The 15,615-nt window shown below is 37.8% G+C and overlaps 1 protein-coding gene across 3 annotated transcripts in view; it reads left to right on the top strand.

Moving 5' to 3' along the window:
• AFG1L (AFG1 like ATPase) overlaps positions 1 to 15,615 on the top strand; it is a 201,286-nt gene that overhangs the window by 36,562 nt on the left and 149,109 nt on the right. For all 3 annotated transcript variants that reach the window (XM_059083931.2, XM_059083932.2, XM_067011566.1), the window contains exon 2: positions 1,720 to 1,943. In XM_059083931.2, the coding sequence (XP_058939914.1) occupies positions 1,720 to 1,943 (224 nt within the window). The remainder of the gene's footprint in view (positions 1 to 1,719; positions 1,944 to 15,615) is intronic.

Genomic DNA, 15,615 nt, shown 5'->3' on the forward strand with positions numbered 1-15,615 from the left:
CCTCCCCTGCCCTCCCAGGTTAGTGGGTGGGACTGCAAGTTCCAACTTTCTAAACACTTGGTCTTTCTGGGGACCAGCCGTGGCCTGAGGTTATCTTGGGGCCCTACCCTGAGTTCATTAGCATATGTGGGATGGAAAGAGGCTCATTATGATAAACAGAAAACACTCTATCACTTAGGAAATTCCAAGGGTTTTATGAGCTCTGTCCTAGGGACTGTGGACCAAGGGCAAATATGTTTCTTATACCACTCTGGTAAACATCTCAAATTGCTGGAAACCTGTATGGAACTCTCAACCTATGTCTCCAGCTTCAACATGAACCCAAGCCTTGTTCTTGGTCCTATGAGGCCTAGGGTTCCAGGAGACCCTTAGTCCAGTTCTCTTTTGCAGGCTGTAAGCCCCCTGTATTAGTTAGGGTACAATTTAGGCCTCCGTAACAAAGAGACCCTAAAATACACTGCTTGAAAAGCAAGATAGACATTTATTTTACATAAAAATCCAGGCAGGTGGTCCAGAGCTGGTTTGGCAGCTCAGCATTGTTAGGGAACTTTGCTCTGCTTTGCTCAGCATTCTGTGCGCCTCTCCTTGCCAGGTTGGCTCTTCCAGCTGCAGTCATGGCACTTTCTTTCCAGTCAGAGGGAGGGAAGGGAAGGGGAGGAGTGGGATTCGCCCTTTCCCTTTAAGTGCTCCAGAGCGGAGCTGCACACATTTCAGCTTACATCCCATTGTTCACATGACCATCCTGGCTGCCAGAGAGGCCAGGATATGGAATATTTCACTAGGCAGCCTTGTACCCAGCTAAAACCTTTATTCAGAAAGGGAGAACAGTTATTAGAGGATAGCTCTGCCCTATCCCCAACAGTCATGGTATATTTAAGGATTTTTTTTTCCTTTTTTAGAAAATGATGGAAATAATGTTGTGACTGTTAATTTTTTTCCTAAATTAAGTAGTTTTCATATTATTGAAACAAAGGAAACATGATATTCAATGAAACAAGAGAAACAATGGCAAAATACCCTTGTAAAATCTTTGTCTAAAAATGTGCCAGTTTGCTGCTCACTGAACCTGCCCCAGATAAGGAATGGAGTTATAACTGGGCCTTACCACAATCAGTTTTCTTCCCCAAGAAGCTAAAAAAAGGATTAACACACCTCCCTGCTTTGAAACAGACCCTCTGTTGTGTCTCAACTCTTTGTGTTCAACTTAAAGGTGATGGAAAAGGGAAGGAGTCTCTCAAGCAGTGGGCTGAATTCAATGTGGTAACATCTGAATGCTGTGTTGTTTTAGACAGCAGATAAGTAGAAAACCCTTTGTGACAAGTGTCTAAGTCTCTGTCTTCGTACTGAAGAACCAGATTTAGGCCTAATGCAAAGAAAGGTACCACCCCTGCTGTGAGGAAGGATGTGATGAACCCAGGTGGCTCATTCATTGGAGTGGAGGCAAAGCAGACAGACATTCCATTCTTCCTGGAAGAGGGGTTGTTGTGATAGCTTATGAGTTTGGGGTTTGTTAAACTAAGACATTTATAAATATATTTATGTTACAAAATGTGTTTTATACTATTATTTTCATCAAAGTGATATTTACAACAACTGCTCAAATATATACAATTATAACTGGTTAAAAGTTTTAATGTGGCCATTAAGAAATAATGTAGAGCACTATGAAATATCTTCATTTCAGAAAGTCTAAAATTTTATATATATTTTTGTTTATAGCCTATACAGTTCAGACAGCCAAGAGTATGTCTCCAACTGCTGCTACAGAGGTTTATTCAAAAGCTTTAGCTATTTGCCATGGACCACTGGACCACTATGACTTTCTGATCAAAGCTCATGAGCTAAAGGACGATGAACATCAAAGAAGAGTCATACAGTGTTTGCAGGAATTACATGAGGACCTTAAAGGATACAGTATAGAGGCAGAAGGCCTCTTTTCTAAGGTAAGGTTTGTGTGACATTAAAGATTGAACAGTTAAAAATGTAAGCATTTTAAAAATGGATTAAATGCAGTTGGGTACAATGATGAAAGAGCCTGAAAATTTCCTACCAGTTCCTTTAAACAAGCTCTGTTGGATCCCCATTTCTGACCTCTTGATGTTCCATAGCTTTCTTTCACCTTCAGGGGGATTCAAATAGCTTCATACTGAGGTATTTAAAAAAAAAAACCCTAAATACCAGTCAAAGTGAAAACTTGTATGCATTTCAAAGCTTCTCTCTCCCTCTAGGGTTAGGCCTGGCCCAGGATCAGCAGCAGAGAAGAGGGAGTGACTTGTTCTTCTCTCTCTCTTCTCCTCTCTCTGCTCGCTTGGCTTCTCTAGGGTCAGAATGAGGGGGATAGAAGACTAGAGTGAAACAGCAGAGTCTTAAGTGACCAGTTAAGGGCCTTTTGTGTGGTAGATGCTGACATGCTAGCTTTCTGTGAGGGGCACTGGGTGGATTCTTCAGGACTCCCATGAGGACCTCCCTGCTGCTCCACTCTGTGACTGACCTCTTAGGACTCCAACGGAACACCTCACACCACTACATGGGGCTGAGACGGCCATGCCCTTGCACTTAGCCTTCTTAGGGGGGGTCCTATCAGGACAGTGCTAACCAGGTCACCTTTATGGCATCTACTTAGGCCACGGGAAGTATAACATCTCATTTCTCCAACCCCATCTGCATGGGCAGCTTCAGTCAGTCTCCTGCCCTTGGACTTCTGCAGAAATAGGAAGCAAGCACCAGTGTCTGTCTTTGTCCTGTGCACCCCTATACTCCTGGAGACACGTGTCAAGTTCTTCCATGAATTCTTTCACACCCTGCTTTGGTAGCTGTCTGTAGATTTTCTCACCTAAATGAGTATCCAGCCCATTTTTTCCTTAATGCTAATCTCCTTGGATGTTTCTCTTGGAGACCCCCTGCACTTGGCATGAGGTTCATCTGGGGGAAATGCCACAGAATTCTTTACCCAGCTAACAACTTTCTACCTTGATTACTTTGGTTTTAGGGCTGTTTTTTGACTTTGTTTTTCTTTTTTTAAGTAATTCCTGCATGGATACAATTAGTGCCTCTCTTTAGTGTGTAGGGGGACCTGTCTCCCCTTGTCCTCAGCTTTGAGTTTTTGCTGAAATTCTGAGACACCAGGAAAACTCCCATTCCTATCCTGCTGTAGAAGCCATTGTCATCAGTGGTGTCATCCTCAAATCATGAGGGGTATTAATAGTTATAAGAGTTAGAATATTGTTCAACCTAAGAAACTACTTTTCCTTTAACTGACTGACCAAACCTCCTCCCCCCAACCCCCTACACAAATATTCTTTTATTATAAGATCTTTATAAGAAAGGTATTATATAACAATGTTAGTAGTACTTTATTTAAAAACTCTACTGAAAGTAATTTTATGTTTTAAAAAGCACTTCAGAGTGTAATGAAATAGTTTTATTTTTATATCAGGAAAAGGCTGCCATTGTGTTAACATCTTTTGGTTAAAAGGAATAGAGAATTATTTAGGTTTGAGAGAGAAATGGAGATGTAGAATAAGATTACATAAGAAAATAGCAATGAAGGGCATCTCCATCACTCAGCCAGGCCTCACAGAGTCTGTGCCAGCTTTCAGCAGTGTCAGCAGCTCTGAAAGCTTTGATGACTTGTAGTAGGAGATACCCATTGATTCTCCAGAACCCTGCCATTCACATAATCTGCTTACTCTTTGTTCCTTTTCCCCATGCCCTTACCCACTTCTGTGCATTCTACCAGCTTCTCAGTTCTTTTCCTGTATCCGTGGTTTAAATTCCTGAGTAAAAATCTGACAGTCCACCCAAACACTTCATCCCTGTTTGGGCAGAGCTTTCACACCAGTTTTCCAGAGGCTGCTAGTCAGCACAAAGATTGGATCTCTGTATAAGGTGCCATCCCGGGCTCCCGTGAGCGGGGCGGTTTCCCTCAGAAGTGGACTGTGAGTGTGGGAGCCAGAGTGTGTTAGCTAATCCAGAACAATGGTTATGTGAAATAATGATGAATTATCTGTTTTGATGGCCAACCTTTTCTCTTTTTCCTGTGTTTCCAAAATTTATGGGTGAGTCAAGAAGCAAAAAGTTTGGAAAATACAGATTGCTTAGGTACTGCATACCTAATTATAGTTTGCAATACAGTAGGTCTTCCAAATGAAATAACAGCTTTGTTACGTGTCATAGCCAGGAAACAAGATGTTTTACTTACCAGACATTTTTTGTTATCTGAAAGTTAAATTTCTCTCATGACTGTTGTATCTTATTCCCTTTCTAGCCCTCTCCCTTTTGGAAATACAGTCCTTTTCCTCCTCCCCACTGTGTATCATCCCTAGGGCTCATCTTACAGGGGTTGGTGAACTTCCATTCCTTAATAAAATATTCCTTAAATTAACTTATCTGGTTGCCAATTCAACAACCTGTTTTTTTTCTTTAAAATTATTATTTGGCTCTTCTTAAGGGTATTTTCCCATACTTCCACCTTTGATTTATAAATTGACTATGCTGGATTTGCCTAGTAAATAGATAGCTATTTAGCAGTAAGTAAATGCAGTACTTTCTATCTAGAGGCCCTGGTTTTATTGGGTAATTCTTATGTAAGGAGGAAATATGACAAGTCAGGTAGTTTCAAATGTGTCTAATGAAAGCTTATATGTGTTAAATCCCAATGCATATGTGAATGAATGTTTAGTAAATGGATCGACATCTCTTTATGATAGTATTTGTCCTGTAGTTTCTTAAGCCCACCAAATCATTGTTTTTCAAACATTGAAAAAGACCCAAATATCAAATGTAATTTGAATAAAACATATATAAAAGCTTTAGTTTTGAAGATTCTAAAGGTGCCACAGACCTACTTCTTCTAAAAATAAAGACTGATAAGCTGATTATCAGAGAAGGAAACTTTGGACTGTTAGGTTTTCCAGCAGTAGAACTTTGTTAGTATGTAGAGTTCTTGAGTTTGGTAAATAGGTTTATAATTTCATGGACATTTGATTTTTTCCCCCAGCTTTATTGAGATATTATTGACAGATAACATGTAAGTTTAAGCTGTGCAATGTGATGATTTGATACCTGTATACATTGCAAAATGATTACCATAATAAAGTTAGTTAACACCTATATCCCTTCACATAATTACTGTTTCTCTTTGTGGTAAAAACATTTAAGATCTATTCTTTTAATGACTTTCAAGTATATAATATAATACTGTATTGTTAATTATAGTCACCATGATTCCCAGAACTTATTCATATTATAGCTGAGAGTTTGTACGCTTTGACCAGTATTTTACCATTTCCCCTACCCCACAGACCTTGGTAACCACCATCCTATGAATTATGCTTTTTAAAAATTCTGCGTGTAAGTGAGAACATACAGTATTGTCTTTGTCTGTGACTTATTTCAGTTAGCATATATGGGCATTTGATTTTGTTTTTGGTGCAGATGTTTAAATATTCATTTTGGTGGACTTAAAAAAAATTGTACTCCTAAGAAACTTTCTGTAAGGGTAAGCCATAATGTTAGAATAAAATGTACCTTCTTCACAAAATGCCAGAATTATTAGTCGGTGAGAAAAAATTGGTGGCAGACTACTAGGCTGCTTTCACCTACCTACATAAAAATGTTTTCTCTAGTAAAAATTTGAAAAAGTTATGAGCAGATGACTATGCTATATGAGCAACAAACTATGAAGAATAAGCATTTATGAACACCTTACTTTTGTTATCAAATAAAACTTACAGCCAGGTTAATCTGACACATTTAATGTATGCATAATTGTTATTGTGCTGTGAGGTAATTAGGCATAAATGGTAAGTAAGTAGTTCATGTAAATCACTATAACTAGAATTACTTTTACACAGCCAGATCAAGCATTTCTAGAGTCATGGAGGGAGAGAATTAAAGAGTGTGGAGCTACTCTGAAAAATCTGTTTCCATTAATCAGGTGTATACAGGCAGCCAGGTTTTTCATCTCTGGGGAGGAGAAACCTGGGAATTGGGAAGAGGAGTGGGGGACAAAATTCCTTTTTCTTTTCTCCTGCTCTCCACAAAATAATTTTGCTTTTCCCTAATGAGAAATTATTATTTCAAACTTCCTTTTATAACCTATGTGTTTTATTTGGATACCTCTCCTCACTCTGCCAAGAACAGTGCATATAGCAGGTAGAGACGACCTGCGCTGCCTTGAATCTGGCTAATATAAGGTCTTGATGCTTTCTGTGATCTGGCTTCTAGCATCTGGAGGCCATGAATAGGATACCTGGAATGTTGGGCTGTGGAATTTTCTCTCAGGAGATGCAGGAGGCCTATTGTCTGTGTCCCTTCAGTTATTTATCCAAGACTAGGCAGTTTGCTGGTTTTTCCTCAGTTCCTCCCTTCTCTCCCCCAGCTAAGGAAGTGAGCACTTATACTCTCCGTTCCTCTTCTTAGAATTGGCATTTCCTATAGGTGAAGTAGGTTGAGCAGTGTGATTTAGGTAAAGCCTCCCTGTTTCCTGGTAATTTATCCTTCAGAACATCATAAGCAACATTGAGTATGAAATAGACATCTATAGCTACAGCTTTATTAAAGACCAGAAATATTTTAAAATGAATATTTTCTTGTATCAAATTTTTTGAAAGCCGAAACAAAAGATTACGTCCTAACCCAGTGACAGCATTATTTGTAAGGAAGTGAGTCAAACTGCATTGTTTTCTGAGAACTAACACATGCCAAAGACTCATTTAAAGTCTGAAATTTGAGAGAGTGTAATGGGCCTGCTTCAGTCTCCGGAATAATTAACAAATGTATCCAATTACATTTTAAGTTTTGTCATGGTTCTGAAGGTAAAATTATGCCATCAATGTAGATCAGAATGTCTTTTTTTTTTGAGTTTTTTCTTCCAGTTTTGAGATATATTTGATATATAGCACTGTATAATTAAGGTATAGAGTATACTGATCTGACTTACATGCATCATGAAATGATTACCACATAATATCCATCATCTCCTGTAGATACAAAATAAAAGAGAAAGAAAAAAATACTTTTTTCTTGTGATGAGAACTCTTAGGATTCACTGTCCTAACAACCTTCACATATAACATACATGAGTGTTAATTATATTAATCATGTTGTACATTACATCCCTGTTATTTATCTTATAACTAGAAGTTTGTACTTTTTGACCACCTTCATCCAGTTCTCCCCCGCCACCCCTTTGCCAGATGAGAATGTATAAATTCCTTAAAATAAATTTAAAGAAAAGGGGTATAGCCCTATTTTATAATGTCTGAGATAGGAATTTTATCTGTCATTGTCCGCCAAAACTGACTACTTTGGTTATGGCAGCAGAATTATGTAGGCCATAAGGAGGCATTAGAGCCATGGAATCTATGCTGAGATTTTGGTCAGGTCTCTAGATCAGGGGTTGGCAACTATTTTCTGTAAAGGACCATGTAGGAAATCTTTTAGGGTTAGGGGGCCATATGATCTCTGTCATAGCTATTCAGTTCTGCCATTGTAGTCAGAGTAGCCGTGGATAATACAAAAATAAATGTATTCTGATAAATATTTATTTAGAAAAACAGATGTCAGACTGGATTTAGCCTATAGGCCATAATTTGCTGACCCCTGCTGTAGATGGATAACTGCTTCCTGACTAGATTTGAGGGCTGGTGGGAGACCATTAATAGTATTCAAGGTTCTATTGGAACTGTACTTAGTCTAGCTTTCCAATCTGATTTTCCATTACTTCCCTTTATGTATACCTGCCTCTATTCAACAGAACTATTCACTGATTTATTATATAGACAAACAGACAAATGGAACAAATAGAAAGTCTAGAACATACATGGAGGCTTGATATACCATTGAGTTGACACTGAAAATCAGTGGGAAAAAGTTGGTCTAGTCAGTAAACAGAGATGAGACAATTGATGATCTTTGTGAAAAGAAATAAAATTAGGTACCTACCTCTCTGAACATAAACATAAATTCCATAGAGTCAGTGTTCTAAGTTTAAAGTGAAACTTTAAAACTTCTAGAAGAAAATATAGAGGATTATCTTTGTGAACCTGGGGAAAGGAAGACTCTCTTATAAGAGATATGAAAGTTTAAATTATAAAGGTAAAGTTGGATACACTTGACTCTACTAAAATTTAAAACTTCTAGTCAACAGTAAGCACCATAGAAAGGTGAAAAGGCAGACCACAGACTGGGAGAAAATATTTGCATCAAAAATAATTGGCTAATAGATTGACTATAACAATTGACTATATATATCTAGAATGTATAAAGAACTCCTACCAAAAATAGAAAAAAAAAATCAAACAACTTAGTAGAAAAATGGACAAAGAAGAGTCTGTTTTGGGGTGATAACTAGCAGATGCCACAAAAACAGATAAGTAAATCAGAACGTATTTTTTAAAATGGAATGTTGGGATGATAAACTTCAAAATCAGGATTGTTAACTCTGAGCAAGAAGGGCACAAAGGGGGGGGCTTCAACTCTATCTAATGTGTTTTTAAATTTTGGAATAAATATTTCAAAATATAAAGATTTGATAAAGCTGAGTGGCAGGTAACCAGGTATTCAGTATTTTCTCCAATTTAGTGTGTTTATAATATTCCATAATAAAAGTATTTTTAAGTGTAACTGTGAGATATTTCAACAGGTTAGTTGATTTAAGAAAATAATTTTGAGGAAATTATAACTCTTCCTGATAATATAATTCTAGACTCTGCTAGTTCAGCATTTGCTTCTTACAAATAGACTGAGTGAGGAAGGGGTATTATTAGCTCAAAAAGTACTCAGCAAGACATGGGAATATCTTAGTAAGAGGTTTTTAGTGATGAAACTTCTTTCCTCTTTCTGAAATCTCATGAGCTGAGTTTTCTTGGCCTTAAATCTTTTTCATGAATGCCAGATGTTTCTGAGTTCTGTGTACATTGGACTTAATCTTACCCCATGTTCAGCAGAGTTTGTCTTTTCCAGGTAATGTGTCCATTTTACATACTGGGGAAATAATTAGCCAAATGTCTTCTTGTCATTTAGGAGATTAATACATCTTCAGGGTGAGCACTGGGGAAAGAAGTTCTATTGTATAGCTGGGAAAAGCAAATGATTTTTCATTTTACAGAAAAATTTATCACGCTTAGCTAGAAAATGTATCTCTTTGTTTATCAGAATGCCCTTCATATCATATATAAATTCAGTTCAACAACAACAAGAAGAGTTGGTCCTCACTATGTACTAGGCCCCGTGGAGCCAAGAATACAGGTGTAATTAAGGTTAATGTTTTGTGATTTCAGTAATACCTTATTCAGTGGAAGAAATGGTCAGTGAATTAAGTACAAAAATTCATATGGGTATAAAATGCATATGGGAACAGTCTTTGAAAATGCACTCTAAATAAAAGGATTTAAATTTTATTCCATATTATTGCTTCACTTGAGACTTCTAATTCTGTTTCTCATAAAGAAATTTTATGAATCAAATTACTATTCATTTACTCTTGAAGGACAAAGTTCTAAGGATATACATCAAAATTAACAACATAAATCCCATAAAAAATATGTGCTGGGCTTCCCTGGTGGTGCAGTGGTTAAGAATCTGCCTGCCAATGCAGGGGACACTGGTTCAAGCCCTGGGCCGGGAAGATCCCACACACCACAGAGCAATTAAGCCCATGTACCACAGCTACTGAGCCTGTGCTCTAGAGCCCGTGAGCCAGAACTACTGAGCACGCATGCCACAACTACTGAAGCCCACACGCCTAGAGCCTGTGCTCCGCAACAAGAGAAGCCACTGCAATGAGAAGCCCGTGCACAGCAACGAAGACCCAACTCAAAAACAAAAAAAATTAATTAATTAAAAAATAAATAAATTTAAAAATGTATATATATGCAACAAACTTATATATTTAAGTTTATATATATTAACCATTTGCCTCTAAGAAGGATCAATATCACTATGTTTAAAATTCCTTTTTCACATGTTAAAAAAATATATCAATTAAAAATATATTCAAGTTACTTTCACATTTGTCTTAAAATAGGTTGCTGCTCTGGCATATAGAATGGCTTTGCTATTTCAAATGTGTCCAGTTTCTGAATTGGTCATGTAACAGTTTCAGTATTACATAAATTCAGTATTATTCCTATAATAATGGACTGTTAATCAAATTCAATTCAATATTTACTATTTAAAGAGAATAATAAAATGTAAATAATGCACTCTAGATTAATATTTAAATAAACTTTATAAAACATTTCTGAGAATTATTATTCTATAAAGCTTCCATTTGTGCAAAAGTATATCACTTAAATAGCAGCAGTTTTTGAAACTAAAATTGAGAAATCAAAATTACATTTGAAGAGAGACAAAAAAAAAAGGTCTCAAGTTTCTTCTCAGATTCAGAATGTTCAATAGTAGGCTTGTGTGAAGACTGAATCAACCCTAAAGATAATTCTTTATTCTTTTCAGGATGTGGGAATGGTGGGGGGAAATCCAGCACATAAGAGAGGAAAATCAGGATGGATAGACAGGAGACTAGAAAAATCCCTTGGCAGAAAATATTTATGAAGAAGGAAAACAGGTCTCTATTTTAAGGCTTGTTCACTTGGATCCACTGGCAACGAGGACATGGAGGAAGAAGTAGGGAGGAAAGCATGCTGATAAGGGTGAGAATCTGAGTAAAGGGCAGTGGAAAGACCTCTTTTCAGATAGAGGCCGACCCTTTGGTGAAGGGCATTGCTTTATTTGGAAAACCCATAGGATGTGGTAGATTTTGATTTCTGTTCTAGTGATTTCATTCTCCTTATAAAGTTACCAGTCAATTAATATAGTTCTAAATTGTTTAGATTTTTTTTTTCAGTTGTTTTTCCATAAATCTATTTAAGCCTGAAGCTCGGAGTTCTTCACCAGTTGCTTCCACATTTGTTGTACCTAAAGATTCTCTATGAAGTTGGCATATCATTTTTTTTTTTTTTGCGGTACGCGGGCCTCTCAGTGTTGTGTCCTTTGCGGAGCACAGGCTCCAGACGTGCACGCTCAGCGGCCATAGCCCATGGGCCCAGCCACTCCACGGCATGTGGGATCTTCCCGGACCGGGGCACGGACCCGTGTCCCCTGCATTGGCAGGCAGACTCTCAACCACTGCACCACCAGGGAAGCCCCTGAAGTTGGCATCTCTTAAGGATAACTCTAAGAAGCTATATTGTCTTTTAACAATATTAAACTTTTCAGGAGTTAGATATTTGCCTTCAATTAGTTTTTTTAAGTTGAATAGTAATTCTGATTTTGCTTTATACAGTTTTTAAAAAATATTTATTTATTTATTTTGGCTGCACCGGATCTTAGTAGCAGCATGTGGGATCTTCAGTTGCAGCATGCGGACCTTTTGGTTGTGGCATGTGAACTCTTAGTTGCAGCACACATGTGGGATCTAGTTCCCGGACCAGGGATCGAACCTAGGCCCCCTGCATTGGGAACACGGCGTCTTACCCACTGGACCACGAGGGAAGTCCCTATAATTGGTTTTTAACTGAGTGAAAACCTCTATTTGGAAACAAGAGAAATTATAAAGAAAAACTGAGCAATTCCAATCCATGCCATCATCTCCAATGGAGATGTGTAGATATTAGGACCTGAACATTGAACACACATTTCAGGCCACACTGCCACAGCCATGTACAGCTTCTCCAGGAGAAGCGTGAAGTATAGCTTCAAGGTAATCCATAGTCCCTTCATTGGCAGTGAAGACCACCACAGAGCTTCCTTCAGTTACCTTTGCCCTGATGAACCACCAAAAGCCCCCACAAGTATTTCTCCCTGAACCACACTTCCACCTGGCAAGGGTGGCTTGTCAGCAGAGCAGGTAATAGGTAGTGTTGTCTTTTCCTCCAGTTTCCTCCCATTCAATGCATTCTCCACAATGTATCAATAATATTTCTAACGGATAATCTGATTGGACCATTCTCCTGCTTAAGGCTTCTTAGTGCCCTCCAGAGAAAGTACAAACTCATTAGCATGTTCTACAGGGTCCTTGAGAGCCTGCCTGGTCCCTGCCTCTTGCCAGCCTCATCTGTCTTTGTTCTCTGCTGGCAGTAAAAGCAGCAGCTGTGAGAAGCTACTTGAAGATTGTTAGACAAGATTGGGGCCTTCTGTTGCCTTTGAGTCTTTGTTAAGGCTGCCTGTCCCCCCATCCTTTTACTGTAGCCCATCTCACATGGCCCACCTGGTGACCACATGCTCCTTTAGTAAATACCATGTCACTGTTTTCTGGATCTTGTAGGTCTGCAGAACTTAGCTCACTGCCTGATACAAAGTAGGTGATCAATGCTCAATCCATGTTTCTGGAATAAATGAAAAAAACATGAAGATTTGAATGAATAACAAAGCAATCACTGAAGATTCACAAAATAATTCTCTGCTGACTCTGAAGGCAGTTGTCTTGGTGGCTGTGAGCCTATCCATATGTCTATGTGAGAGCATAGGTGTCTCTGAGTTTTTTTGTTTTTTAAAAATAATTAATTAATTTATTGGTTGCGTTGGGTCTTCGTTGCTGTGCACGGGCTTTCTGTAGTTGCGGTGAGAAGGGGCTACTCTTCGTTGCGGTGCGTGGGCTTCTCATTGTCGTGGCTTCTCTTGTTCCGGAGCATGGGCTCTAGGCACACAGGCTTCAGTAGTTGTGGCACATGGGCTCAGTAGTTGTGGCTTGCGGGCTCTAGAGCGCAGGCTCAGTAGTTGTGGGACACGGGCTTAGTTGCTCCACGGCATGTGGGATCTTACCAGACCAGGGCTCAAACCCGTGTCTCCTGCATTGGCAGGTGGATTCTTAACCACTGCACCACCAGGGAAGCCCTCTGTGAGTTTTTATATTCACTTGCTTCTCTGTGGACATGTTTGTGTTCTCATTTCCTCCATAGTGTCAGTTCTTTGAAAATCCAGGAGAAGCCTGGAAGGCCACTTTAATCCCTCAAATTGAGAACCTCAACTAGGTTCAGACTGAGGAATATTTTCCACATCCTTCTTTTGATAAACTCCAGGTAGGTTTGAGAATTATGCTTAAGTCCTGAACATCCCTCTGAACAAGTGGTGGACTGGAGTAGGTCACACCTAGCTTATCTTCACCTAAGCTAGTCCAGAATTCGAATGTCAGTTAGGAGTGAGTGAACTGGAAGGATTTGCTGAAGAAATTGCCTCCTGTCATTTGTCTCCCACTGACACACATATACTTAGAAATGCTTGTTGCTTGAATGCATGCAACATTAAAAAGTCATTTGCATCTTCAAATTCTGTTATAATCAGAAATTGAGCCATTTCTTATGCTAGTTGTAGAGGTTTAAACTCTGCCCCCCACACTTGTTAGTTATTTAGATACTTAAAAGGCTTAATTATACTAGTAAACTGAACAAATTGGTGTACTTTAGTTTACAAGGGTTCTTTTGCAAATCAGCTGATGGTATTTAAGAAAAGATTTTCATTTAAAGAGAATTTGTGGGTGCTAACATATAGTTCAGTTCTTTAGTTTTAATGATCTTCTTAGAAACCTGAAGTGATCTACTTTTATTAAACAGTGGTCTATGTTGAGAATGATATAATGCTTGTTTTTAAAAGATGTAATTATGCTCAGTATTCCAGCTGGAATCACTGTCTCTCTCATTTTAGGAATTAGTAATGGAATGGTGAGGGGAGTAAGGAGAAACAGGAAAAGGAGTATTCCTGCATTTTAAACAAATTGAAACCAACTCTTTATTTTAAAGGATCACCCTTATTATCTAACTGTCCTAATGGAAATTATACTTGATTAGCAGGTAGACAGTAACCCAGAAAGGTGGAGGACATGCTGTTTTAATTTATAACTTTGATGAGAATCATCTTGGATTATTTTTAATGCTAGAATTTTTGTTGTTGTTGTTGTTTTGTTGTTGTTGTACGCGGGCCTCTCACTGTTGTGGCCTCTCCCGTTGCAGAGCACAGGCTCTGGACGCACAGGCTCAGTGGCTATGGCTCACGGGCCCAGCTGCTCCGCGGCATGTGGGATCTTCCTGGACCGGGACACGAACCCGTGTCCCCTGTATCGGCAGGCGGATTCTCAACCACTGTGCCACCAGGGAAGCCCTAATGCTAGAATTTTAATATCATAAGGAACAAAGGATAAAGTTAGAATGATTAAATCAAAATATTTGGAATGATGGATGGCAAATGTTTACTTTGCAGAAGTTAAAGGAATAGTTTTGAAAGCAATTTTCTAAAATGCAAATATGTAGATATTTTTAGAATAATTTTAGACTTAGTTCAAAAGTATAAGTAATACAGTAATTAATCACCTTACCAAATTTTGTTTTGTTTTTCACAACTTTTTATTTTGAAAATGGGTAACATTTTGCCACATTTGTTTTCTTTCTCTCTCTCTCTCTCAATATTTTTCCTTTAATCATCTGAAAGTAAGTTGCAATATCATAACACTTGACCTCTAAAAACATCATTATGTATCTCCTAACAAGGACCTTTTCCTGAATAACTATATTACCATTATCACACCCAAGAAACTTAACATTGATGTAATGATATCTAAAATAGGGCCACCCGATTTAACAAACAAAAATATAGGATGTCCAGATAAACCTGAATTTCAGATAAAGAATGAATAGTTTTTTAGTATGTATATGTACCATGCAATATTTGGGACATACATGTACTAAAAAATTATTTGATATCAGTGTGAAATTCAAATTTAACTGGCATCCTATATTTTATCTGGCAATCCTAAATATGAAACCCATATTCAGATTTCTTCAGTTGTCCCCCAGATGTTCTTTTAACTGTGTGTGTGTTTGAATCCAGTAATCATGCTTTACATTTGACTTTGTCTAATAAAATTTTGGTAGAATAATTATCAGATATTTACTTTAAAAAATATAATCCTCGCATTCAAAAGATTCTCTGTGTGGAAGTGGGCTTTTATATATATAAAATTCAAATCATAAATTTTTACTGAATTTAGTGGTTTGGAGTGCATCACTAAATGCATAACAACTAGGACCCAAAACACTTGTGACATCAGCACATTTCCTCATTGGACATTTGGCAATTTATTCATATCGTTTAAAAAAATTTTAATGACAGTTTTCTGACAGCTGCTTTTCTTATTATCCTCCCTTTTGATTTAGTATATAGTATTGTAATACTTATTATAGTAAGTCTCCTAAACTTGACATGCTTTCTTGACTAGATACCTATGAGTTTAGTTTTTTTTTTTTTAGATTCCACATGTAAGTGAGTTCATATGTTGTCTTTCTCTGTCTGATTTGTTTCTCATAGCATAATGTCCTCAGTGTCCATCAATTTGTCACAAATGTTGATTTCTTTCTTTTTTAATGGTTGAATAATTTACATTGTTTGTGTGTATAACACTTAAGTTGTTTCCATGTTTTGGCTATTGTAAATGATGCTGCAATGAAAAAGGAGTTGCAGATATCTTTTTGAGCTAATGTTTTCATTTGGATAAATTTCCAGAAGTGGAATTGCTAGATCTTATGGTAGTTCTATTTTTAACTTTTTGAGGAACCTCCATACTGTTTTCCATAGTGGCTGCACCAATTTACATTCCTACCAACAGTGCATGAGGGTTCCCTT

This window comes from Kogia breviceps, chromosome 13 (assembly GCF_026419965.1).
Source record: "Kogia breviceps isolate mKogBre1 chromosome 13, mKogBre1 haplotype 1, whole genome shotgun sequence".
Lineage (NCBI taxonomy): Eukaryota > Metazoa > Chordata > Mammalia > Artiodactyla > Physeteridae > Kogia > Kogia breviceps.